Here is a 25,128-nt window from a genome sequence, read left to right on the forward strand (position 1 = left end):
CTTGAATACAATCATTAATGTGTCTTTTATGAAACAAATATGAAACATGTGGCTTAGATTTTTACCTTCATAGGTCTGCTTTCTTTTACAGAAGAACACACAAAAAAATTCACATCCCATAGATGAACAACACGTGTATTTGTGCTGCTGTAGATTATAATACTTAGTTATCAACTTAAACAATGATTTGGAATCATTCATTGCAAACATATGAATGCATTTCGGTTAATTTTTCACAGTAGCTACTCTAGCAAGTCAGTGAGCTCTCATGATATAGGTCTCCAAGTATCATTCTTAATGTTTTATCAAGGCTGGGCATGGTGATTCATGCCTGTAATCCCAGTATTTCAGGAGGCTGAGGTGGGAGGATCACTTGAGCCCAAGAGTTGGAGGCTACATTGAGCTATGATCACACCATGGCTCTCCTGCCTGGGCAACAGAGCAAGACTTTGTTTCTAAAAACAAAAACCAAAGAAAAAACAAAAACAAAAACAAAAAACCCCACCATGGCATATTTAAGATGGAGCAGAAAAATGTATCTGTTAGCTTATAATTGTGTTAAAGCAAAAGTATGTGTTATACTTATGTGTACTCAAATTTCAGGGTGTTTTTGTACCACAACTGTGCAAATTTTAACTTCTGCTTTTTCTAGAAATTAATTTCTTTCCCCAACACATATTATCAGGCATTTTTTGAATATAGCATTGTTCAGTGGTTAATTGCAAATGGCTTATTCTAGTTACCTTATTTTTGAAGTCTATTACTAGACATATTTGCATGAGGGCCATAGGAGGTAGTTTTTCTATGAATTATCTTTTATCTTGAATAACTCACCACTGAGTCCATATCTACTTTTCTTTAAAGTTCCAACTAAGTAATCTTATGTTAAATAAGGTTTGATTGGGGTTTGGGGATGAATCTCACTTCTTGTGTAAAACAGTAAAAATGGAACAGTTATAATGTTTCTATATTATTTAGGAGAGGCCTTGATAGATGAACCACAGGAAAGGTATTGTACAAATTGGTGCTATATGCTGAATATTTTCTGATAAAGTTGAATTTTCAAATAGGTTTTTTATCTTATTCTCATAGGCAGAAATGATATAAGAACAGAAACTATAACTCTCAACTTTTATTGTAGCAAAGCATACCACTTATTGTAGAAAAGCATAACACATTCAACTGGCATCTAGTTAAATCTTGTTTTAACTTACAGAATAAATAAGTGAGAAAAAATTGTCCAAAGATTACCATGGTGGAAAGACTAATATAAGCCTCAAAAATCAACACCTAAGGAAAAGACTTAAAAATACAGTGGATGCTGATCTCCATATTGGATTATGGATCAAAATTTTCTGGTGATTAATAAATATCAAGTATTATGCACAAATCCAGATTTCCTGAAACAGAATCTTGGAGGTGGTTGTAGAGGAAAAAATGGTGGGAAAGAATCCTGGGAATGTGTATTTTTTTAATTTTTATTTTTAGTTTCGGGGTACATGTGCAGGGTGTGCAGATTTGTTACATAGGTAAACGTGTGCCGTGGTGCTTTGTTGCACCTATCAACCCATCACCTAGAAATTAAGCCCAGGATGCATTAGCTACGGGAATGTGTATTTTTAGTAAGCCCTCCCTTTTCTACCCCAGGTGATTCTTATGCAAGCCATGGGGCAAGTCTGAGGTCAAGCATTTGGGAACCTCTGGTATAGTGAAATGTACACTGAACAAAGAGTTAAAAAACTTAGGCTCTAATCATAGATATGCTGCTAATTTATCTGGGACAATTTACTTAACCCTGACAAATTTGTCTTCTTAGTGAGGTGCTTCATTTCTTGATAACTTTTCCCATGCTTTGTAAGGTTCATTGGTACCTAATATATTGTGATTCATCAGTTTTATCTTTCATGACTTCCTAAAGCAAACCTCTAATAGAAGAGTAAATACAGAATTTCATGATTAACTTCAAGAGAAGATTAAACTGCCTATATATTCCACAAGCAAAAATTCCTAGCTCAGGACTGAACTGTGTCCTGCACCAGGAGCTTGCACATGTGTATAACATGTTTTTTACATGTGTCCATTATCTGGGTTATATCCATTAATGGTCAATAAATTAGAAAAATCTGTGGCTGCCCATTGATTCTTAACATTTCAAAAGTGTGTTACCTCCAAAAGATATCTATCCCTAAACAGCAATACAAGAGATTTGCAAAAACACAACTATCTTCCAGTCTTATCAAGCACCATTCTGATGTTCTAATAATTTATTATAATCAGCAAATAGAAGTGTCTGTCAATAAAATCTAATAATTTCCTGATTACTGACTTTAGTCATTACATATATGTGCTGTGTATATGCCTACATCCATATTCCTACATCTAACAGTGCTTAACTGGCAGAGAAGAGAGGCTCATGAAATAGTTGTTGAATTAATAAAAGAAGCAAGACAAGAAGGGAAGGAAGAAAAAGCAATAGAAAAATTTGGGCTTATTTTAATGAGGGTCATGAAGTTTTCCATCATTGGGCACAGCACCATCCACCTCCATTAGCTTATGAATCTTCCATAGGAAATACCTTGGGGCATGTGGACTTCCCTTAAATGTAAAACAAACAAACAAACAAACAAAACCCCAAGATAATTTAGTAGAAAGACTTTCAGGATTCATTCTGAAAGGAATAGCTCACCTTTTTTTAAACAGAGGCTTTCATTGACCAGTTTTCCCTCCTTGTTGACATCTATTTTCATCCAGCTATGGAAGTATTTCCTGGCCTTCTTGACCACTACTCTGGAGCCTTGTTTCTGGAGAAAGAGAGAGGCATTTTCCACCTCAAGGAAGCCTTCCTGATCATAGCAGGTCCATCGGGGTGCCTGGGAACAGCGATCCAAGATGGCTGAGCGGGAGGGGCCGCGAGAGGAGTTGGAGATGGCCAAGCACAGTGCAGATTTAACATGAAGGAGCTTTTCATCCTCAGTCCACATCCACTGCTGGTTCTGGATGGTCCTATTGCATGAGCCCACGACCACTTTCTCATTTTTGAAAAGACACTGTTGTTTCTGGACATGGACAATCTGAAACCCTTCTGGAAGATGAAAAGCTCATAAAGCACTATGTAGCAAATTATGAGGCCCATTAGAAAACGGAAGAACCCACCCACAAATGAGCTAAATAAAATCACTAGTTTTACTTATATTTTGTTATTGCTATCATTTCAAGTGAATATTCTCATATTCAACACATGTGATTTAAAATTCCAAAGCTGACGATGTAAAATGTCAATATGTTACACTTAACTCCCCATCTTTTTTTTTTTTAGATTTTCACATGCTTTAGGGGAAAAAAACACACCTCTTATTGGAAAATGAAAGGAAGCTTGGAAAGAAACAAAACCATCCAAAGTATATAGTATATTTTAGCCCAATTAGTTAGATATGCTGAAGTTATGAAACACTTAGCTCCCTTTTTAACTATTTGACATATTCGATATAAGCTTCCTCCCTTACCTTAAAAAAGTAACCCCTTTTCCAGTCTTTAAATTCACATTGCAGTAAGTATTTATATACAAATTTCATAGTTTGAATAACAATTTTTTAAAATTGCATACATTTATCAAAAAATAAAACAAATTTTCCCACTTCTCCAAGCACAACCTCCTGGCTAATTGCAGCCAATGAAAGTATTGATTATCACAAACTAAATTTCCTTTAGTCGTGGAGAGGAGAATTTCTCTATTTTATGACAATATCTACAGTTTTTTCTCAAATACGAATAGATTTTCTAAAAATCATCATGTTCCAACGTAAGAAAATTAAACATCAAATTGCTAAACATCAGTATTAAAGAGCAAGATACTCTGGCTCAGAAACCATTTTCAATGAGGTTTTACTTAAATTGCCCAGCTCGCTCATGAAAATGTTCAGCCCTCCCAAATGACAACTTCCAAATAAAACACACTACATTTCCTCACCCCCTTTAATCATATTCCTTCAATTTTCTTTCTTCAACAGAAAAGAAAAGAAAACTATAACCGGGTTGGAAAAAGGCTTGGGGAAAGCCACAGACTGTTATATAATAATACAAACTTTTCCTCGGGGTTCTTTACGCTCTGCTCTAAATGTGTCATTTCACATTTCGGGGCTGCCCGAAGCATTTGGAGGATGAGAGGAGAGCATTTATTTTCTTTTGGAGAGAAATCTCAACAGTATGGGCATAGCTGGCTCCTTTCATTCCTGCTTTTCATCGTCTTTGGCTAAACTGCCATGGAGACCTGGCCCCTTCTACCTTATTTCAGACACTTTTCAAAGACCAGAGACTCCTTGGCTAGATCTAGAAGAAATGCCTCAGGAAACTGAGGCAGACCCACTCACCTGAGTTCCTGAAGATCAAGCAGGTAAGAATCACCATGTAAAATTCAGCCTCCATTTTCCACTTAGCAACTGTTCATGCTTCGCTTGGGGGAAAAAAAAATTCTCCCAGATAAGAGAAGCAAAGACTAGGAAGGAAATGTGCCTTCATGGTGGGGGGAAAAGTCAGTGACGAGCACTTCCTCCTATTGAATTGTTTGGGGAAGTTTTACACCAGTGTCCTTTTGTCTGTTTCCTTAGAAAGAAGGGATTATGATTACCTCTCTTTTTTTATGTAGAAAATATTCCAGCCTTCAAGAGCAGAGTAAATCTCATTAAGACCTCACCTACCTTTCCTTTGGCATGTGACTACTTCTTAACCTCAAGAAGAAAGGAATTGTAATCTCAGATAATTGAATGTTCCTGAAACATTTACATCTCTTCAGGTGATGTGATTCTGCTGAATAAACATAAGCCATGTAATTGATGAGGGTCTATGACAAGTGATATAAAGACATAAACATGTACTGTTTGTATAATGATACGCTGCAAGTCTATTGAGGAAAACCACATAATGATGGCATTTCTAGATCATTATCTCCCAAGTGATGACAATATTACATTTTGAGATCGTCATCTTCACTGGGGAGATGCAGACACTAAAATTAAACCCATCACATTATCTACTTTGGTCTTCCCCAAACAGAGGATGGCATCTTTCCAAATAGGAAAAAAAAAAAAAAAAGAATATGCTTTACTCAGTGTTTAGTATTAAGTTTATTGGCAGTATGAAACAAAGTCAACATTGCTGCATTAAAAATTCATATATGAGCAGAACAGCTAGTGTTTGCTGAGGATAGTTATTTTAATTTTTTTTTGTCTCTTGAAGATTGAAACCTTTCAGAAATGTAAGGACATACATGGAAATGTCCTTATAAGGAACCTCGAAAATGGGACAGGTTATATCATTCCTGAAGGCATATACCTTTTGTTGAGAGAGAGATTCCAGGTAGATAGCATATTCAAAAATCCCTTCTTAGCAAAAGAGAGACAAGTAGTTAAAACTCTTGATACTTCATAGTTGCTACAAATTTGTTTTTCCCTTTTAAAGTAAAATGACTCACGATGTAGAAATACAGTGGATAGAGTTCTGGAGCAGAAGCCACCTCTATGCCCAATAATAGAGAGTAAATACATATATACCCAATGACAATCATTGTGCTCTGTAATTGTTTGATAGGAGGTACTATAAATACACATTTAATAGGTAATATTATCAAGACACATTTCCATATAAAATAGTTACTGTTTTTGATTTTTGTTTTTCAAAAACAAAGACTTATTTGTTAAAAATCCATTATCAATCACTTGCAACTTTAGCAGCAAGATTCTGGTAACTGAGAAAGGTAATAGCACTTCAAAACAGGAACAGTTTAACAGCTGACAGTCCATTCACAAGACAGATTCTGCAAACATTAAAGCATCTAACACATAATACGAATGTCTTCAGCAGCTCATCCAGTCATCACCTGATGACATTTATTACTGAATATTACATACATACATTCTGTGTGGCAGATAGAGTCAGTACAGACAAAACAAAATCTGCCTTAGGCTGTGTGATAAACCTATCATACCTCCATCATCAAAAAACCTTCAGAATAATTTGGGGGATGCTTACAAATGCATTCATATACACAAGGAGCTGGAAATCTTAAATATGTTGCCCAGTCTTCTACAATCCATGCCATACATGGGCTTCAGAGCTTCTACTTCCTTCCATTGCAGGAAGCTCCTTCTAGAAGCCTTGGGTGGGTAATTTGATTAATCACCCCAAGAGATTGATGGTCTGACAAGTCTTCAATGACTCACTGGACAGTCTCTGCTGAAAGTCTGCTCTCATACAGGCACAGAGCATGGTGCACAAATTCATACTGCTCACTGGTTTGCACCATTCCACCTCTGCAAGGAAGAAATCATAAAATAACTCATTTTGCTAAAATCTTGCAATTTCAAGCCACACAGAGATTACATCCAAGCTAGGGTGTTATGCCAAAGACACATAGAACAGTCGACCTAGTGGTTCTTTTGTTATCCCTCTTACCTGTGTCCAAATGTCTCAACTATCAAAGTTAACATGCTAATGTATATAAAGGGCTTAACACAGTCCCCGGCACACACTAGGCATGTGATTAATTTTTACCTATGTAACATTACTGGGGAGGTGGTACAGCCTAATGATCAGTACTTGGATTTGACACCAGCCAAGGTGAGTTCAAATCCCTCCTCTGCCAATTCTTAGCTGTATGATCTTGGACAAATTCCTCGAATCCCTTTGCACTTTAGTTTCTTCCTCTGTTAAAGCAGGATAGTAAGAGTAACTACTGCTGTGAAGATTAAATAAATTCATTGTAGCTGGTGTATTTGTATTACTTCTCAGGTGCCTCATGATTCATCTCTTGTTAAAATGGTTTATACATTTGGCTTAAAATTGATTGACGGAGACAAATGAAACAAAACTCATCTGCAAAGTGTTGCTCTTTCTACAAGTAAAATGAAGTCTACCTTGGAATGGTTTATTTGAATATGTTGTACAGAAGCAACCTTAGCCTTTTGGTGTACTGGGTGTCTAAACACAATAGTGGGTGGGTCCTTAAATGAGCTGGAAAAAGGGAATTGGCTCTGCTCTGACATTTTCCTCTTGGTTATCACCATTATCATCACCAGCTGCCCAGCACCCTCCTTGTCAATGGATTCATAGAAGGCACTTGACTTCACGAGAAATGATGGTGCTTCTCCTTGTGTTTTTATATACGTAATACCTATATCACATTTTCCCCCTTCATAATTATGATCCTTTTTTAATTTTAGTTTTTGAGAAAAGGTCTCCTTAATTGCTTAGGCTGTAGTGCAGTGGCATGATCACAGCTCAGTGCAGCCTCAACTTCCTGGGATCAAGCAATTCTCCCACCTCAGCCTCTGGCGTAGCTGGGACCACAGGCACCACCACACCTGGACAATTTTTTAATTTTTTTTTTCTTGTAGAGACAAGGCCTCACTATGTTGCCCAGGCTGGTCTCCTGGACTCAAGTGATCCTCTTGTCTCGGGTTCCCAAAGTGATGGAATCACAGGCATGAACCACAGTGTCCAGCCCTATAATTATGATTTTTTAGCTTGACAAAGTTACCAGACATTAATATGTTACTATTCCTGCTCACTGTATAAAAGCATCACTATCGGTAACTATTTAAAGTCTTGTAAAGTCTCTGTAACTCTGCAATCATACAACTAATCTTATCTTTTAGTTTAACTCTATGTTTTAACCAGATTTTTCCAAGTGGCTGTTAGTATCATTCAAAATAACTTTCAGATTATTTAGGCACTTCAACTTAAAAACGAGATATCTTGTCTCACTGTAACAAGACTTCTAGTTAATGGTAATAATAAAAACTGGGCTTCTATCTATGTTTATTTGTCAATCTATGTCAATATTAAAGCAGTAAAACTTCCCTGTTTTAAACTAAACAGTGATTCCCCAGGAAAATTAACATGATGTCGAAATGATGTATTTGGCAAAAAATAAGAGGTAAATTCACAGTTTTTGGTGACAGAAACTTATTGACAGAAGTATTTAATTGGTCTTCCTCCCCTAGAACTATACATTTTGTTGCATTGAAGGCAACCTTCTGGGCAAAGTATTCCTTGGTCAGAAGTGAACAACAGTATGGCCAGCTGAGAATGTGCTAATGGTTTCTCTTCTTAGCTGTGTGATGACATCTGGGCTCACCTAAAATCATAGCAGGTGTTCCGAAGATGCTGGCTTGAACTGTGAAGCTTGGGAGACACCACCACAGTAAATATTAGGGTAGCTCCAGGGAGCTGAGAGGTGCCTCCCTTCCTCTGGCATTTGCACAGCTCAGGGCACCATTACTCCCCCTTGAGCTGCAGACAGTATGTGGAAGCTTCTATGTGCTCCACCTCTTAGGCTCTGGTCTGTCAACTTCCTCTCACCATTTACCTCACTTTGAGGCAAGATTTTCCCCTTCTTATATGTTCTGGTCAGCACTGGTATTTACATGTCCAACTGGTGAATGAATGGAGACACAGTTTAGAATTTAATAACCGTTTCACCCTAAGTGGGTCAGTGGTGTAATTTAATGGTTGGAGTATATTTACTATGACATTCTGTTCACTAAGTCAAGGTTGTTTTAGCCAGTGAAAGTGGGGAAGATGGAGAAGCTTACTCATTAATTGTGGGCTGGCAAAATTCCTGCAGGTCTGAAGGCTTCAGGAAGGTATATGAAAAGTTCTCTTACCTCCCACTTAATTTGGAAAATAAAAATGAAAAAAACTGGCATCAGAGGAATTCTTAGAGATCATCCATTCTAATCACTGACACTATAGCTTTTTTAGAAATCTTGCAATTTTAGAGGCAGCCTTTTCCAAGGTTGGCAGGAAAACTTTTAAGACATCAACATGAATCTGTCCTTTCTAACTTTCGCCGCATTGGTCCAACTGAAATAACCCAAAAGAAGCCTTAAGGCTCCCCTGTAGTCACACAACAGCTCTCCAAAGGCTGGAAAATAGCCATCAAAGTCCTATAATCTTTTATTCTTTAGACTAAACATCCTGTGGTCACTCAGTATTTCTGTACAGCCTGGTTTCTCTGTCATTCACCACTCTAGTCTCCCTATTCTACAGGCTATTTTATCAAATATGACCTTCTAGAGTGTTGTGTCTCCTCCTGATGAGATCTATGAAGCAGGCTTATTTTCTCCTCCAGCTGCACATTAGAGACCAATAGATTTGTGTTTGCAGGTGCATCAGGTGGTGAGGTCCCCAGTGCCTACAAGGTTCCTGGTGCTCAGTAGTATTTTAAGATACTAACTGATGGTGTAGATTAAATAAAAAGTCAACAAGACTTTTTTTGAATGTGGACATTACAGCTTTCTCCCATCCTGTAATTATGCTACTGGATTTTTGAAACTAAATGCAAGGCTTTCTATTTATTCTTGTTAATTTCAACTTGTTAGTTTCAGCACAATGCTCTTGTTTACTGGATCGCTATCTATCATCAATATGTTAGTCTTCCATTTCTCACTCCCAGCGTTGTGTCTCCCAGGTATTTAACAAGGATCCCTTATATCTTTTTATCTAAGGCATTATTAAAAAATAGAAAAAGAGACAAAGTAGGGTCTTTAATATGAGTTAGTTGATATCATGATATATACTATCTAATCCCATTCTAAAATTATTTCCAACTAGGTTGTAGGTCCTTTAAAGACCTACAAGCATAATGGCATGGTCTTCTTATACTTGTAAGAATAAAAAGCACTTACAAGTCCTAGGTAAATACTTGTCAAATGAATTACCCAGGTCATGCTATTTTCATGTCATGTGAAAACAGATAAACTCTAGGCTAAAAGAAAGCAAAAGGTATTCCAGGATGCATTCACTGGAGGCTGGTTCAAATTCAGGAACTCATCATAATCATCTTTGAAAATATTAAATAAATGTCCTATTGCATATATTGATATATAGAATAGTCTGTTGGCTGGGTGCAGTGGCTCATGCCTGTAACCCCAGCACTTTGGGAGTGCTGGATGGATCACCTGAGCCCAAAGTGGGAGGATCACTTGAGCCCAGGAGCTCGAGACCAGCCTGGGCAACATAGTTAGACCCTGTCTACAATTTAAAAGAAAAATTAGCTGGACATGGTAGTGTATGCCTGTGGTCCCAACTACCCAGGAGGTTGAGGCGGGAGGATAGCATTTGCTCTATAACAGGTAATCCATTCTTACAAAGGTCAACAGAGTCTTCTTTCTTCTTATTTTTCATACAGGGTCTTGCTTTGTTGCCCAGGCTGGAGTGTAGTCATGCAATCACAGCTCACTGCAGCCTTGGCCTCCCAGGCTCAGGTGATTCTCCCACCTCCACCTCGGCCTCCCAAGTAGCTGGGATGACAGGTGCATGCCACCATACTGAGCTAATTTTTTCTGTGTGTGTGTGCGCGTGTGTGTGTGTGTGTGTTTTTTTTTTGTTTTTTTTTTTTTTTTTTTTTTTTTAGAGAGAGAGGGTTTTGCTATGTTGCCCAAGCTGGTCTTGAACTCCTAGGCTCAGGCAATCCATCCACCTCAGCCTCCCAAAGTTCTGGGATTACAGGCATGAGCCACCATGCCTGGCAAATGCAGTTTTTTAGATAGGCTGGTCATAGCAAAAAAAGAAACACCTAAGAAGCTAGTACAGTGTCTGTATACAAAATGTATTTATGGAATAAATGTATAAAGCTTGGTTAACTATGGAACTCTCAAGAGAGCTCTATAGTTATTCATCCTCAGGAGAGCTCTGACTTGACTCCAGGAAGCTCTTAAGTCAGATAGGTTTCATGGATTTGCTGAAATCTGGATCTATATTACTGATATAAAGTTCCCAATACAAAGTGCTTCTGGGAGGTAAGAAACAGGGGTGCTCTTTTTCTTACTTTTTTTTTTCTTTTTCTTTTTGGGGCAGGGTCTCACTGTGTCATCCTGGCTGGATCTTGGCTCACTGCAGCCTCAACCTCCCAGGTCAAGTGATCTCCTTAGCCTCCCAAGTAGCTGGGACTACAGGTGCGCACCAATATGCATGCACCTTAAATTGCAAACAGAAGTGAAACTTAACTCGGGTTCATATCTGATAAATGCTTATGTTAGAACTAAAACATAACCCCAGCCAATCATAAGCATCCAACTCACATATTGTTATGTCACTAAGGACTTTCCAATACAGTACCTGAAAAAAGGCAATTATGTAATTGCAAACCAACCAAATAAATTCTTTGTTTCTGCACTTTCCCAATAAATACTTGCCTCTGGCGTTTTGTCATCGGAACACTAAACCTCTTTTGGTCTGGTGTTTCCCAATGTATGACTGGCTTCTTACTAAATCAACTCTTTAAAATTTTATTGTGCGTCAGATATTTCTTTTCCAGTACACATTTGTTTTCCCAGGAGGTATAATACATTAAGTGAAAATACCCACTGCTGAGCAGGAGTTAGTTTACCAAAAAAGAGTAAGGTCAAATAAAAATGTCAAGGGAACCCCAGCTAGCTGAGAGAATGGTGCCAAGTTCATTACCGGGGGGACCAGAATGTGTTAAGAAGGAAAGAGACAGCATACACTGTTGTCAAGACAAATTCTGTCTCCACCACTTACTAGATATTTTACCCAACTACATAATCTCTGCAGTGCTCAGTTTTTTCATCTGCAAATGATGCGACAATAAAAACTATAGTTCCTACTTTATAGCATTGTTGTGAGAAATAAATGGGACAATCACTTAACATGTTTAGCACATAGCCAAGCACATATCAATACCATAAATGTCAACTATTATTATTGTTATTGTTACTCTTTGGTACCATCTGGTCAAACAGGACTGGTTAGGAGGCTCTGGAGTAAGGCCCCCAAAGACCCTGGAGAACCAAGAGCAAATCTGGCAGAGGACATTAGTTTGCCCATTAAGTTCCAAATATCTTTCTAAATATTGACCAGCCTAGAAGACAGGCACAGTGGAGGCAGATGATGTAGTGGAAAATAGTAGGCTTGGAGTCTGACAGATTCAGGTTTGAATCCTTGTTTTTTAACTTACTTAGCTAAATGATTTTAGACAAGTCATTTAGTCCTTCCCAACCTGGCTTTTCTCACTTGTAAAATGACATAAATGACAAACGCCATCGGGTTGTGAGGATTAAGTGAATCAGAGCATATCAATGTCTGGCTGAAGGCTATTCACAGAATCCCCAGAAGCCCAGGGTTCTACAAAGGTGCCTGAAGACCCTGGGCAGGGCAGAGGAGGAGGAGGGGTCATTAGGACTAGATGCCAATCCCAGCTTTGACCAGGGAAGTTGTGTTTTTTATTGGTTTTCCGTGTTGGTGTTCTGTGGAAGATTCTGCCTGCAAAAAGTTTTCCATTGTTCACAAAGAAGTTTGAAAACCACTGGCCTGGCTAATAAGGTATTTAGGTATTTATCTAATAAGGCCTCAAGTTTTACAAGGTTTAAATGAGAGAATCCACAAAATGCTTGGCACAGTAACTGCCCTTCAGTGAGTACTAAATAAATGCTGTGTATTATTTTTCTTATTCTTAGTTAATATGACACCTAGGGTAACCATGTTTGGAAGAGTTGTCCTTCATTGGTGTTGTCCTGGTGTCATTATCAGTTGGGTCACCTTTCACTCTCAGAAGTACCTTGGTTTGGATGATAAATTATTTGTTCATCCTAATGATGCCCCATTCCATGCTGTGGAAGAAAGTCATTGCCTTTATTGCAAAAGTGGTGTTAGCCACGTGGCTTGGATTTCTTTGTGCCCACAGACTATGAACGCTGTGTTTGGCCAGGCCAGAGAGGATTCAGATATACTACCCTCCTATAAATGTCAGATAATCTCATATCACATTAGCCCTGCCAAATACAAAGATCAGTGTCGTCTCAGTCTCCATGCAGAACAGCACGTAGCTGTGTCAGCTGGGGGTAAACTCAGGTTAGAAAGGGAAAAAAAAAATGTAGTATTTTTCCCTTTGCTACTGGGAGGGTGTTTTGAAAAAACCTCTCCAGATGCCCAGGAGAGAGATTTGGCTTTTAACATGTTAAAATTTTGACCTTTTGTGACTATTCACTCACACATACAGAGAGCAACAGCCTTTCCTGTTGTACCGCCCAGCCCGTATCCGGTCTAATCAGTAGACAGAAGAAATTCTGCAGTGATGACTCACTTCTGGACTAACAATGAAACTTATGCTCCTTTGCTTTTTATTATTTTCAAATCTGGAATTCTTTTGGTAAAGTTTGGTACAGTAAATTTAGAACAAAAGGTGTGGACGTTAATGTGCCTCCTGGGTAAACTTCTGAGAGCTTGGGCATGAGTCAAGTGAGGCTACTGTCTGCTGTGCTTAGCCGGGGTCAGCTGTAAGGTGTGTCTGGCCCCTTGGAAAGAGGATTTCCCATGTCTTTACACAGATGTCATATCAAGAAGAGAGAACTTAAATGTAAATTTGGCCAATTCTGACCAGGTATTTTGAACATAGACACCTTCTCCAAAATAGATGTGTTCTAAAGTATTTGTAGGTCATAAAAATCAGCATATATCAAATGATAATTCAATTGATGAGTCTAACATATTTTGAATTCCATTTTTCTTCCTCTGAAAATTAGCCGTTTTCTTCTGAACACTCAAGTTAACACCTAATTAACTCCAAGCTGGGAAGAAGGAAAATGTCCTGGCAACCACTTGGAAGATTCAGTCGGCATAATATGTTTTACAAAGTAGACCTCTTGTTATGATCTTAGGAATTATAATGTCAAGTAAATCCACACCAATTTCTAGGGCTTTATCTCCAAGTGTCCTTAAAATAAGCAAACCAAAATGTTGAATTCCTGATCTTCAAATGAGATCTTTGAAGTTCATTAATTAGAGGAATCTTTGTGATTATTTGGAAATGCAGAGAAATATGGATAAATGTAAGGTTACAGTTGATAAAACTTAGACCAACAAGCAGAAACTTTAGTTTTGAAATTATTTCAACCAGGTTTTGGAAACAAAAAATATGTTGGGGACATATATTAGCCTTGGAAATTGATGGCATATATATTCTTCTGAGATGGCTGTAGTTAAAAAAAAAAAGAAAAGAAAATCATTGAACTGAAGTGACTAATCAAAACATTTAAACAATGATATGACGCACATTGGAAGCATCTTTTTATCCTGTGTGGGAAGCCACAAGTGAGGCCTTTGGATGTCATTCCAGTTTAAGCCCTCTAAGGTAAGGATGTACAGGCAACTACAAATTCCATCCTTGACTCTTAAAAAGAAGGATTAGACAGATAATTTCCTGTTACTCAGGAAGAAAAAAAAAGAGGAAAAATAAAGGCCTTGGAATAAGATATTATTTTATATGTTTCACTTCCCAGGTTCTGTTTTAAAATTCTTCCAGTGTCCAATTGCCAATGGGATTAAAAGGAAAACGATGAGGAAAAAGTTATCTGAGGTCAATCTGCAATGGAACATGTTCCTTTCCTGCCTGCTTAGATGTCTTCTGATGGTCACAAATTGATCCTTAGTCATAATTCTGTAATATCTATGTGCATGTGAAGCACTGTCTGATGAATCTTTTTAGCAAGAGCTACACGCAGTGAAGCTGGTTGGCTTAGCTTTATAGCAACTGGTATTTTTAACTAGGTGGTATAGTTGAACAATTTAGTGATATTTGAGATTAGAAGGTTTAAGTATTATATGGAAGGGCTTTCTAAGTAATAAAAAATGATTATACTATGTTCAGTTTAGTACTAATGTTATGGATCTTTTTTTCAACTATAATTTTAAAAAATTGACCTATACATTTACGGTAATCTCCTGTTAATAGGAAAATGTGATTGAGCAAAATATCTCTTTTGCAACAATGCTGGCCAACAGAAAGTTCATTGTACTTATCATATTCAGATATTAATAATAAGTAATCTAAACTAAAATAATCAGAGATAAACAATTTTCCCTGGTTTATATAGCAACTAGTTCAGGGTCATTCCTGAAGGCAGGATTAGAATGTGAACTTCCTCTCTCTTCATCTTGAGTGTAACCCACTTAGGCCTCCCACTCCAGAAAACAACAGCAGAACCCCCAAAATCCAGAATTTAGTCAATCTAATTTGGGCAAAATTGAAAGTTCAGTTCAGAGTGTTTTATAAAAACTTCAAAATTGGTCATGTGGCCTTGGAGATGTCCCCTTTTTTGGTTTTGGATTCTTCCTTTAGAATGAAAACTTTGGGCAATATATTCCTGAGGCTAGATTTTTAAAAAAACCCACCCTTTTCCTAGGAGATGTTTGGCAAATGTTATGACTATTACTGCTATCCCATTGTTCTCCACATAAACAAAGCTTCAAAGACTCAAAGAAAGCAAGAGCTGAGAGGGATCTCAGAAAGCCAGTTGGTCACTCGGCAATCACTGAATTCCAGGATGGAAAAGCATCTTGTTGGAGGAGTCCTGACATCCACTTAAGCTTTGTTGTGAGTCATACAATGAATATTAACTTGCAAGCATTAAAATACAACAATCAGGTGGAGGTCCATGAAATATCTTACTCTTGATAGTAAGATATTTCTGGTTTTTATACCAGAAAAGGCTGGAGATCACTGTTACGCCCCACATCTCCTTTTACTATGTAGACAGAGAGGCCTAGAGTGGACAAATTGTCACATACAAAATTAGGGAGCAGAGCCACGCACCAAGCTCCTTGACATCTGGTCCAGAGATGTCTGGCACCTCATTCTTTTGCTAGTCTTACCAGACAGTGTTCAGTTGAAACTGCCATACCACCCACTTCATCTTTTAATTAAAAGCGAATGCAGTGGGAATGAGGGGATGATCCATTAATGCCCTTCTAAATAAAACATTCGTGGGTGCCTTGCACTGAATTTGACCTCCTACTTGGAAACAAAAAAGAAATCTTATTTTAGTTCAAAATATGCTCAAAAGTATTAGTAAAAGGAGAATCACAGACTCATGAATCTGCAATGAGAACTGAGCATCTATTAATAGAAGTTGTCACAAAGCCAATAAAAATAATGTCTTGCCAGAGAATGAAGAATCCACCAAATGGTTCTGTCATTGTTGTTATACTGGAAATATCCATTCAGCATAACACATTCGTCTCTGAACCAGACCATTTGAATTTATTACTAAAATGCAGATTTTTAACTTGAGTAGAAATTGCTTGTTCTTGTCATGTTAAATTACAATGACCAGGCATTGTAATTTTGGGGGTGGTGGTGGTGGTGGAAATCAAAATTTTAATCCTATCCAGTGTTCAAGCTCTTGACTGATGGGTCATGAAATGAGCCCCATTTCAAGTATCCAAATCACTGCCTTGTCTTTTTCTTTGCTGTTAGCCATACCTGGACTCCTCAGAGGAGGCAGCTACAAGTGGAGAGGGGTAGATTATAAGAATAAGATGCACAGTGTGCAGACTTCATTGCTAGTGGTTGGAGGTTGTTAAAAAGAGTAGAAAAGGATAGAGAAAGGCCTGTGAAGCTTGTATTCTGCCGAATACAAAATATCAGCCTTCTGATATATTGGCTCTGTCTTTTCTCTCTCTTATTACACTTAGTTAGCTGCTTTTAATTAGTTGGTTCCACCCTTCCTTTCCCACCACCTTTGTTTTTTTTGAGTCTCACTCTCTCACCCAGGCTGGAGTACAGTGGCATGAAGTTGGCTCACCACAACTCTGCCTCCCGGGTTCCAGCAATTCTCCTGCCTCAGCCTCCTGAGTAGCTGGGACTACAGGTGTGCACCACCATGCCTGGCTAATTTTTGTGTTATTAGTAGAGATGGGGTTTCACCATGTTGGCCAGGCTGGTTTTGAACTCCTGACCTCAAGTGATCTGCCTGCCTCATCCTCCCAAAGTCTGGGACTGCAGGCCTGAGACACCATGCCTGGTCTCTTTCCTCTTTTTAGTGGTCCAGGTTCAGGCTTAAATTACTATCCTATCTCTAGTCTTCTCTTCACCACAAAGCTTCTTGAAAGAACAGCTTATCTTTATTATTACAACTTCTTTCCCTCTTATTTAGATGGTTCTTGAGGAAATTCGTCTGTGGCCAAATAAATGTGAAAGAGTGCTTAAATAAAATTAAAGGAGTTTCTACATTGGGAGATTTTAGATTTTTTAATGCATTAATGCTTATTGTGAATCTCCGAGTGGGGAAGCCTTCGAAGAAATATCGTGTAGGGCTGGGTGCCATGGCTCATGCCTGCAGTCCCAGCACTTTGGCAGCCCGAGGCAGGTGGATCACCTGAGGTCAGGAGTTCGAGACCAGCCTGGCCAACATGGTGAAACCCTGCCTCTACTAAAAATACAAAAATTAGCCGGGAGCAATCCCAGCAACTCGGGAGGCTGAGGCAGGATAATCGCTTGAACCCAGGAGGTGGAGGTTGCAGTGGGCCCAGATCGTGCCACTGCACTCCAGCCTGGGTGACAAGAAATAAATTTCAACTCAAAAAAAAAAAATCAAAAGATGTATATATATATATAACATCTTTTCCCCGAACTTAGTCAAGAACCTACTTTGTGCCTGAATGCCACCAAGAGGGTTTGGCTTAGGAGGCTCTCAGTAAATAATTGTTAATTAAACTATGTCCTGAGAAGGACAATCTGGGAAACTGGGAAAGCTGGTTAAGACACCCATTTTTCTTCACCCAGGTGCCTGATTCATGCTTAGTAGCAGATGTCTAGTGATGCCTGTTGAATGAATGAATGTATGCAGGATTCAGGAGCACCACTCTGAGCAGAGGTCTCAGATGCCTGTTCCACAGAACACAGGATGCAGGCCCATCTATTAGGTTGGTGCAAAAATAATTATAATAGCAAAAACCCCAATTACTTTGGCACCAAACTAATACAAACACTCATTCCATTCTAAAAATATCCTAAGACAGAGTTAGCTTCAAGGGATCGTGACCTGTGCAGTCATACATCTCTCACCTTCTCGTGCTGAGAAGGACCCTGAACTTGGGTTAATGCTTTGCTATCACTGTCTTGAAGTATTTGATACTTTTTAATGCCACATTTTCATTTTATACTGGGCCTTACAAATTATGTAGCTGGTCCTGCCCAAAGTGTCCCTTGGAGCGCTCTTCGGCTCTGTCTTAGTGCCCATTGCTTTCCCAAGACAAGCCATGAGCTTGTCTAACAGCCTCCTTGATTGAAGGACCTCACCATGGCGTGTCCAGAATCTGAAGCCCTCTTCAATTTCCCTTCACCAAAACCCAAGTTCTGAATGTATTCCTAATGCCAGGAGTTACATTCTTTCCAGCTACCACACTGAAAAGAACAGATCACTTCGTTTAGATTGAAGCGTTAATAGCATAGAAGACATACAGTGTTACACCATCTCCCATCCCCAGGTTCAATAAACTTTAGAAAAAGATGATTCTTTTAAAAGAATCCATCCAAGATTAGCTCTTTACTAGCAGCAGTACTTTAGACATTTGCTATACATTTTAGCATCCTCCATAGATAGATATTTTAAGAAGCAGCAATTTTTTGTCCCTCAAATTTTACTCTTAAGGCAGTTGCTGAAAACATCACTCCATCTATTCATAAAGGAGCTCTCATTTATACTAAAAACTGTTTTAAAAATTACGGTATCCTGTTGTCATTGCATTTTGTTTTTAAGAGGTGGAGTTTTGCTATGTTGCCCAGGGTGGGTGGCCTCAAACTCCTGGGCTCATTTGTTTAAAATAGCAGAGTATTATCAAAGAGATATGTTTTTGTCAAGAAGTTTTACAATAAACATATTCCAAAAGCCTATTTACTTTTCTATAAGATTGATAAAAATCAGAGAAATAATTAGAGATCAGGTAAATGTCCCAGATTCCAATAAGTCCATTTTGTTACTTCCCAAGCTACTTGACTTTGGACAAGTTACTCGCTATCTCGAATTCTTTGGTTCCTCATTAAAAAAAAAAAAATTAGGCCAAGATGCTTCTTTTTCTTCACTTGGGTTTATTTTGGGAGTTAAATAAGTCATGTGCTTTGAAGACAATGGTGAAGAGTCCATGATTAAATACATTCCGTATGTATTAAATACATAGTACATTCTGTATGTATTAAATACATAGTGCATTCTGGAATCTCTGGACAGGTTCAGAGCTGAAGGTAAGGATGGCCAGGAAAATTGGAATTTGGGGACAAGGTTTGAATAAGTGATGAAGAAAGATATGCTGCAAGTACATAACGGTAGACATTTGGATTGGCTGAGACCAGTTTTCCCTTTACTGGCATGAGCCAAAAACATGGCAAATGACAGCAGTTAGCCACAAATTGGAATTTTTAAAATGAGGTATGATAGGAAAAAGCTGAAGGACTGGAACAAGAGGCAAGAATGATGGGGGAGAAAAAGAAGTAAGACGAGCTGAAACGAAAGGGATAGGTTTTCTGTTCTGCTTTTCATAACAACTAGAAGAGCGTACAACAGAAGGAAGAGACAAGAAAAGGAAAACGTATGTTGATCCTGTGAAGGAAGGAGGCTGGAGGAAAGACCTTTCAAAGGAAGGTTCAAGGAGAGGATCTGTTTCATAAACAACAGAAACAGCTGCTCAGAAAGAATGCAGAAAGGGTCTTGATGAAGAAATCAGAATGATTTTGATGCATATATTGGCAGTCATTCAAACTCAAGGGGGTTGGGTGCCTATAGGCTTCAGATCAGCAGAGAAGTTGGATGTGTTTTCAAGATCCTATCAGAAGTGAAAAGACAAGACCTGTGGGAAGACCTTGGTGGTGACGGAAGGCCAAGGCTAAAGTTTCTGACCATTTGCTTTAGGAAGGAAGGAGCAGATAGAGGAGGCATTGTGATGTGTTTTAAAAAAATGCATTTGTAATTCCATTCAAAACTAGAGGACAATTTGTTAGACCTGAAAGGGGAATGTGACTGGGAAGTGGAATCCAAGGTGGAGGTCAGGCTATGAAAGCGGGCAGGGGAGGTGGGAGATGGGAGGGTGAGCAGGCAAGAATTAATGGTAACATAACAAGAGCCAAGAAAAAGAGCAAACCAAGCCTATTTTTCAGCACGTTCTTCCAAATAGGATCACAACAGGTGTTGTTGGAGGCCAACTTGGTTTGGAGTCACTTTAGATCCACGCATGTGTTTGGCATTCATGGAGTTCTGGGACTAAACAAGAACACAGGACTCCAAGGTATGAACTGGAGTCCCCAGGTGATTTGGGGTCTCAGGTGGCAGCCTTGTTTACAGAAGCACAAATCAGGACAGATGAAAGTCAATGTGGGAGCAGCTCTGGCTGACTGAGTGCTGCTTCTCCCCCTCAGAGTTAGGGTCCCTTTCCTGTGTGAAGACAGGCCCCAAAATTTGAAGTGAAGCAACTGATCCTATTCCAGCTGAGGTGGACTACACAGGATGGAAGGCAAAGGAATATCAGGAGATTAAGACAGCAATTATAAGAGGAGAAGGGATAATTGGAACTGATCTTTTTTATGTACAAAAAGAAAATATTTTTGGAAGCAGTTACATGTGGGGTGTGGTAAGAGGGAAGTGGGGTTGGGGGGTAAAGAGAGGATAAGCAATGTAGGCTGAGTGTTCTACTAAATACATTTCAGGTTTAATGTCATTTAAATGTGGCTGAAGTCCTGTGAGGTATACATTACTATTTCCAGTTTACAGGCACATGTTAGGTTCCTTGCTATGTATAGTGATAACAACTGTGGAAACTTGATTGAATGCTTACTACACACCAGGCATTTCACATAGGTCATATCTTTTCATATACCTTACAATAACAATAGGAAATATGTACTACTATTATTCCAATTTTCCAAATGAGAAAACTGAGGCATGGAGAAGAGCAGTAACTTGCCCAAGGCCATACAACCAAAAAAATGGTGGAATCCGGGATGTAAACTCAGGCAGGCAATCTGTTTCCAGAGCCCAGAATGTTAATCGCCATGATGAACTGCTTCTAGAGTTTACATGCTAACATAAAGAGAAAATAATAAAGAAAGAAAGAAACATAGTAGAAAACAAAGAGGGAAGACACAGAAAGACTTAGAGGCTACTGTTTAAAAAGGAGACAAAAGTGTTATGGATGGGAAGGGAAAAACTAATCTGGATAGGGAAATTTGAATGTTTATTTTTTTAGAGGTAAGAGAAACTTCACAGATAATTTTAATAATAAAGATGATAATAACATAACAAACATTTATTGAGGGCTTACTATGTGCCAGACTCTATTCCAAGTGCTTTACATATATTATCTCATTTTTCAGAATAATCTTCTTGTCTTTTTTATTGAAATCCCAGGACATAGCACATAGTGCTCAAAGCATATTTGTTGAAAAAAATCTCGAAAGGTAATTATATGGCCTGGCACGGTGGCTCATACCTACAATCCCGGCACTTTGGGAGGCCAAGATGTGAGGATTGTTTGAGTCCAGGAGTTCGAGACTGGCCTGGGCAACATGGCAAAGCCCCATCTCTACAAATAATACAAAACTCAGCTGAGTGTGGCACACGCTTGTACTCCCAGGAGGTCGAGGCTGCAGTGGGCCATGATCACGCCACTGCACTCCAGCTTGGGCAACAGAGCGAGACTCTGTCTCCAGGAAAAAAAGAAAGGTTAGTGTATAATTTTATCTTTTTAGAAAACTCCAGGTCATAGGGCTAAAGCTCAAGGGAATCAATGCCTGTGTCCCTCTTTGTTTTATTATTTCACAGCATTTATTTCTGTCTGAAATTATCTTGGTGTATTTTGCTTATTATCTTTTTCTGCTAGCATATAAATTCTAAGACAGCAGAAAATTCTTGTTTAATGCTGTATTTGCAGCATCTAGACCAATGCCTAAGGCATATGAGGTGATTAGTAAACATTTGTTGTTTGTTGTTTGTTTTTAGAGACAGGGTCTCACTTTGTTGCTCAGGCTGGTCGCAAACTCCTGAACTCAAGGGATCCTCCTGCTTCGGCCTGCCAAAGTGCTGAGATTACAGGCGAGAGCCACCATACCTAGCCAACAAAACTCTTGTTCCACTGTAGTACACTGAATTACTGAGCAGAGACGCCTGCTGCTCATCATTTTGTGCCTTCTCTGAAGCAGCATCTGTTCACTTTGTCCATCACTAACTCAATCGTCCATTTACCCAGGCAGGCTCAGTTGTGGAGCAAGGAAGAAGAGAAGTTTCTTGTTTATCTTGTTTTCAAAACAAATGGAGATTATAACAAGGGTGATCAAACCATTTCTCTATAAAAATGACTCTTCCATCTCACCCTCATAAGGATGGCTACTATTAAAAAAAGCAAAGCAGAAAATGAAGTGTTGGTGAAGATGTGGAGAAACTGGAACCCTCCTGTGTTGTTGGTGGGAATGTAAAATGGTGCAGCCACTGCAGAAAACACTATGATGGTTTCCTCAAAAAATTAAAAATAGAATTCCGTATGATCCATCAATCCCACTTTTTGGGTATATACTCAAAAGAATTGAAAACAGGGTCTTGAACAGATATTTGCATATGCATGTTCATAGCAGCAGTATTCACAACAGTCAAAATATGGAAGCAACTGAAGTCTTCATCAATTGAAGAATGGATAAACAAAATATGTGTCCTAAAATGGAATATTATTCAGCCTTAAAAAGGAAGGAAATTCTGACACATACTACAACATAGATGAACCTTGAGGATATTATTATGCTAAGTGAAATAAGCCAGCCATAAACAGACAAATACTATATGACTCCACTTACATAAAACGTGCCTAGAGCATTTAAACTTACAGAGACAGAAAATAGAATGGCAGTTACCAGTTGGGCTGAGGGAGGAATGGGGAGTTTTTTAATGGATGCTGAGTTTTTCAACATGAAAAGAATTCCAGAGATTGGTTGTACAACAAAGTGAATGTACTTAACCCTAATAAATTGTCCACTTACAAATGGTTAGGATGATAAATTTTGGCATGTGCATTATGTCACAATTTAATAAAAAGATTAAAAAACAACTTTGGGAGACAGATGCAGTGGCTTTCACCTGTAATCCCAGCACTTTGGGAGGCCAAGGAAGGCGGATCCCTTGAGCCCAGGCATTCTAGACCAACCTGGGCAACATAGTGAGACCCTGTCTCTACAAAAAAAAAAATTACAAAAATTAGCCATGTGTAGTGGTACTCACCTATAGTCCCAGCTACTTGGGGGGATGAGGTAGGAGGACCACATGAGCCCAGGAAGTCTAGGCTGTAGTGAGCCATAATCACACCACTGCACTCCAGCTTGGGTGACAAAGTGAGACCCTGTCTCAAAAAAATAATAAATAAATAAATAACTTCAGGCCAGGCATGGTGGCTCATGCCTGTAATCTCAGCACTTTGGGAAGCCCAAGTGGGAGATTCGCTTGCGGTCAGGAGTTCAAGAACAACCTGAGTAATATAACAAGACCCCATCTCTACAAAAAACTAAAAAAATTAGCCAGGCATGGCACACACCTGTTGTCCTAGCTACATGTGGGGGCTGAGGTGCAAGGATTGCTTGAGCCCAGGAATTTGAGGCTGCTGGGAGCTGAGATTGCATCACTGTACTCCAGCCTGGGTGACAGAGCAAGACTTTGTCTCAAAAAAGAGAGAAAAAAAGGCTTTTTAATATAATGCATATACTTAAGCATTTTACAAACATCTGTACAGAGATTTAGGACCTTGGAGCCTGAGATGTTTATGTATGAAGTCAGGCTGATGAGATCAGGCTGTGAATGAAAACAGTGCTCTGAAGGCAAGCCTCTGTTACACTCACCTATCCATACGAAGCTGGCAGACAATGCTTAGTGCATCCACAACTCCTTCTTCTTTCAACTGTTGACAGCCAATGGATGTAGCAATAAAACACCCTGTTCTACCTATTCCTGCACTGAAAAGAAAAGAAATTTAAAAAGTGGGGGAAAATGACAAAGATAAGAAACATTCTTTTACAAGGGTACTTTTAAATCTGAAACCACAGTTAAAAGTAGTATTCACGTATTGAGTATTATAAACCTGGCCCTGTGCTAAGTGCTTAAAATATATTTTTACATTTAATTATAAGTAGTAGGATGAGAGGGGTGGAGGGAAGTGATGAGTGAGGGGAACAGTAAAAAGGCATTATAATTGTTCTAGAAAAAATAAAAAATAATTAAGGTCTACACGTAGGCAAGATACAGGCAGTAGAAAGGAAGGGGAAGATTTAGACACATCACCAGTGTGAATCTGAAGGACTGGAGCTGAAGAGGGAGAAAAGCAAAAAGTCAAAGATGACTAGCCCTGGAGAGAAAGAAGAATGGTGATGCCCTGAGGCCAAGTGCATCCTGGAATAGGGTGAATTTGAAGAAGGCAGGGAAGGGGAGTTTGGCCTTGGACATACTGATGTTGAGAAGTCTAGTGAATAACTGAGCAATCGAAGATTGGATTCATTTTAGGAGAGGGTGCAGCTAGAGGCACATATTTCCAAGAGATTTGTATAGACATGATAATTGAACAGAAATGCTGTCTGTCCTGTTGGGTTTATACATTCAACTGCCTTAGACGATATGTCCATAAAATCAACCTCACAAGCACACGTGCTCTCTCTGTCTGTGTCTGCAGTTTTAACCACTAACAGTCTCTATGTAAAAGATTCTTTCAAATCTACATCTAGACTCCCTAAATTTCCTAAACTCTAGATTGTCATTCCATCTCCTCCTTACTATTTTGGACTTGCTTCAGTTCAATGTATCTAAATTCAATTTTCTAAAACAGAATTAATTATCTTTTCCCTCAATGGCCTTACCAGTCCGCCACAAGTTTTCCAGACTAGAAGTCTTGGAACCATCTTTTACACCTCTCCCTTTCTCACCTCCCACATCCAGTCTGTTACCACTTCTTCTATTTTCCATCTCTGCTGAGCCTGTGGGATTCATGCTTTCCTTTCTATAGACTGTACTCACGTTTTCAACATCTCCTTTTTTCATGATTAGCAGTGATCTCATTATAGTTTCCAAGTCTCAAGTCTTTTCCTGGACAAATTCACACAGCTGCTAGGTTCATCTTTCTGAAATGGGGACTTAATTATATCATTCCCTACTCAAAACCTGTAGATGGCTCCATTAGTTATAGCATAATGTCTAACCTCCCTACCATGGTATTCACGACCTTGCAAAATCTGTTTCAAGCCGTATGTACTTTGCTGTCTTCCCTCTCATGTGCCACGATTTTCACTTACGTAAATTGTTTGGGCTTTTGGTTTTCCAA

General features: G+C 38.8%; 2 protein-coding genes across 2 annotated transcripts in view; both read right to left on the reverse strand.

Moving 5' to 3' along the window:
• The window catches only part of PTPRB (protein tyrosine phosphatase receptor type B), a 121,290-nt gene extending 116,868 nt beyond the window's left edge, over positions 1–4,422 (reverse strand). Inside the window, exons 1-2 of the mRNA XM_024257344.3 lie at positions 4,368–4,422; positions 2,687–3,082 (exon numbers count right to left, since the gene is read on the reverse strand). Coding sequence (XP_024113112.2) covers positions 2,687–3,082; positions 4,368–4,422 — 451 coding nt within the window. The remainder of the gene's footprint in view (positions 1–2,686; positions 3,083–4,367) is intronic.
• A 679-nt stretch (positions 4,423–5,101) lies between these two features.
• PTPRR (protein tyrosine phosphatase receptor type R) overlaps positions 5,102–25,128 on the reverse strand; it is a 276,888-nt gene continuing 256,861 nt past the window's right edge. Inside the window, 2 exon segments of the mRNA NM_001132350.1 lie at positions 5,102–6,305; positions 23,660–23,773. Coding sequence (NP_001125822.1) covers positions 6,212–6,305; positions 23,660–23,773 — 208 coding nt within the window. The 3' untranslated portion in view covers positions 5,102–6,211.

Source organism: Pongo abelii, chromosome 10 (genome assembly GCF_028885655.2).
Source record: "Pongo abelii isolate AG06213 chromosome 10, NHGRI_mPonAbe1-v2.0_pri, whole genome shotgun sequence".
In the NCBI taxonomy this organism is placed as follows: Eukaryota; Metazoa; Chordata; class Mammalia; order Primates; family Hominidae; genus Pongo; species Pongo abelii.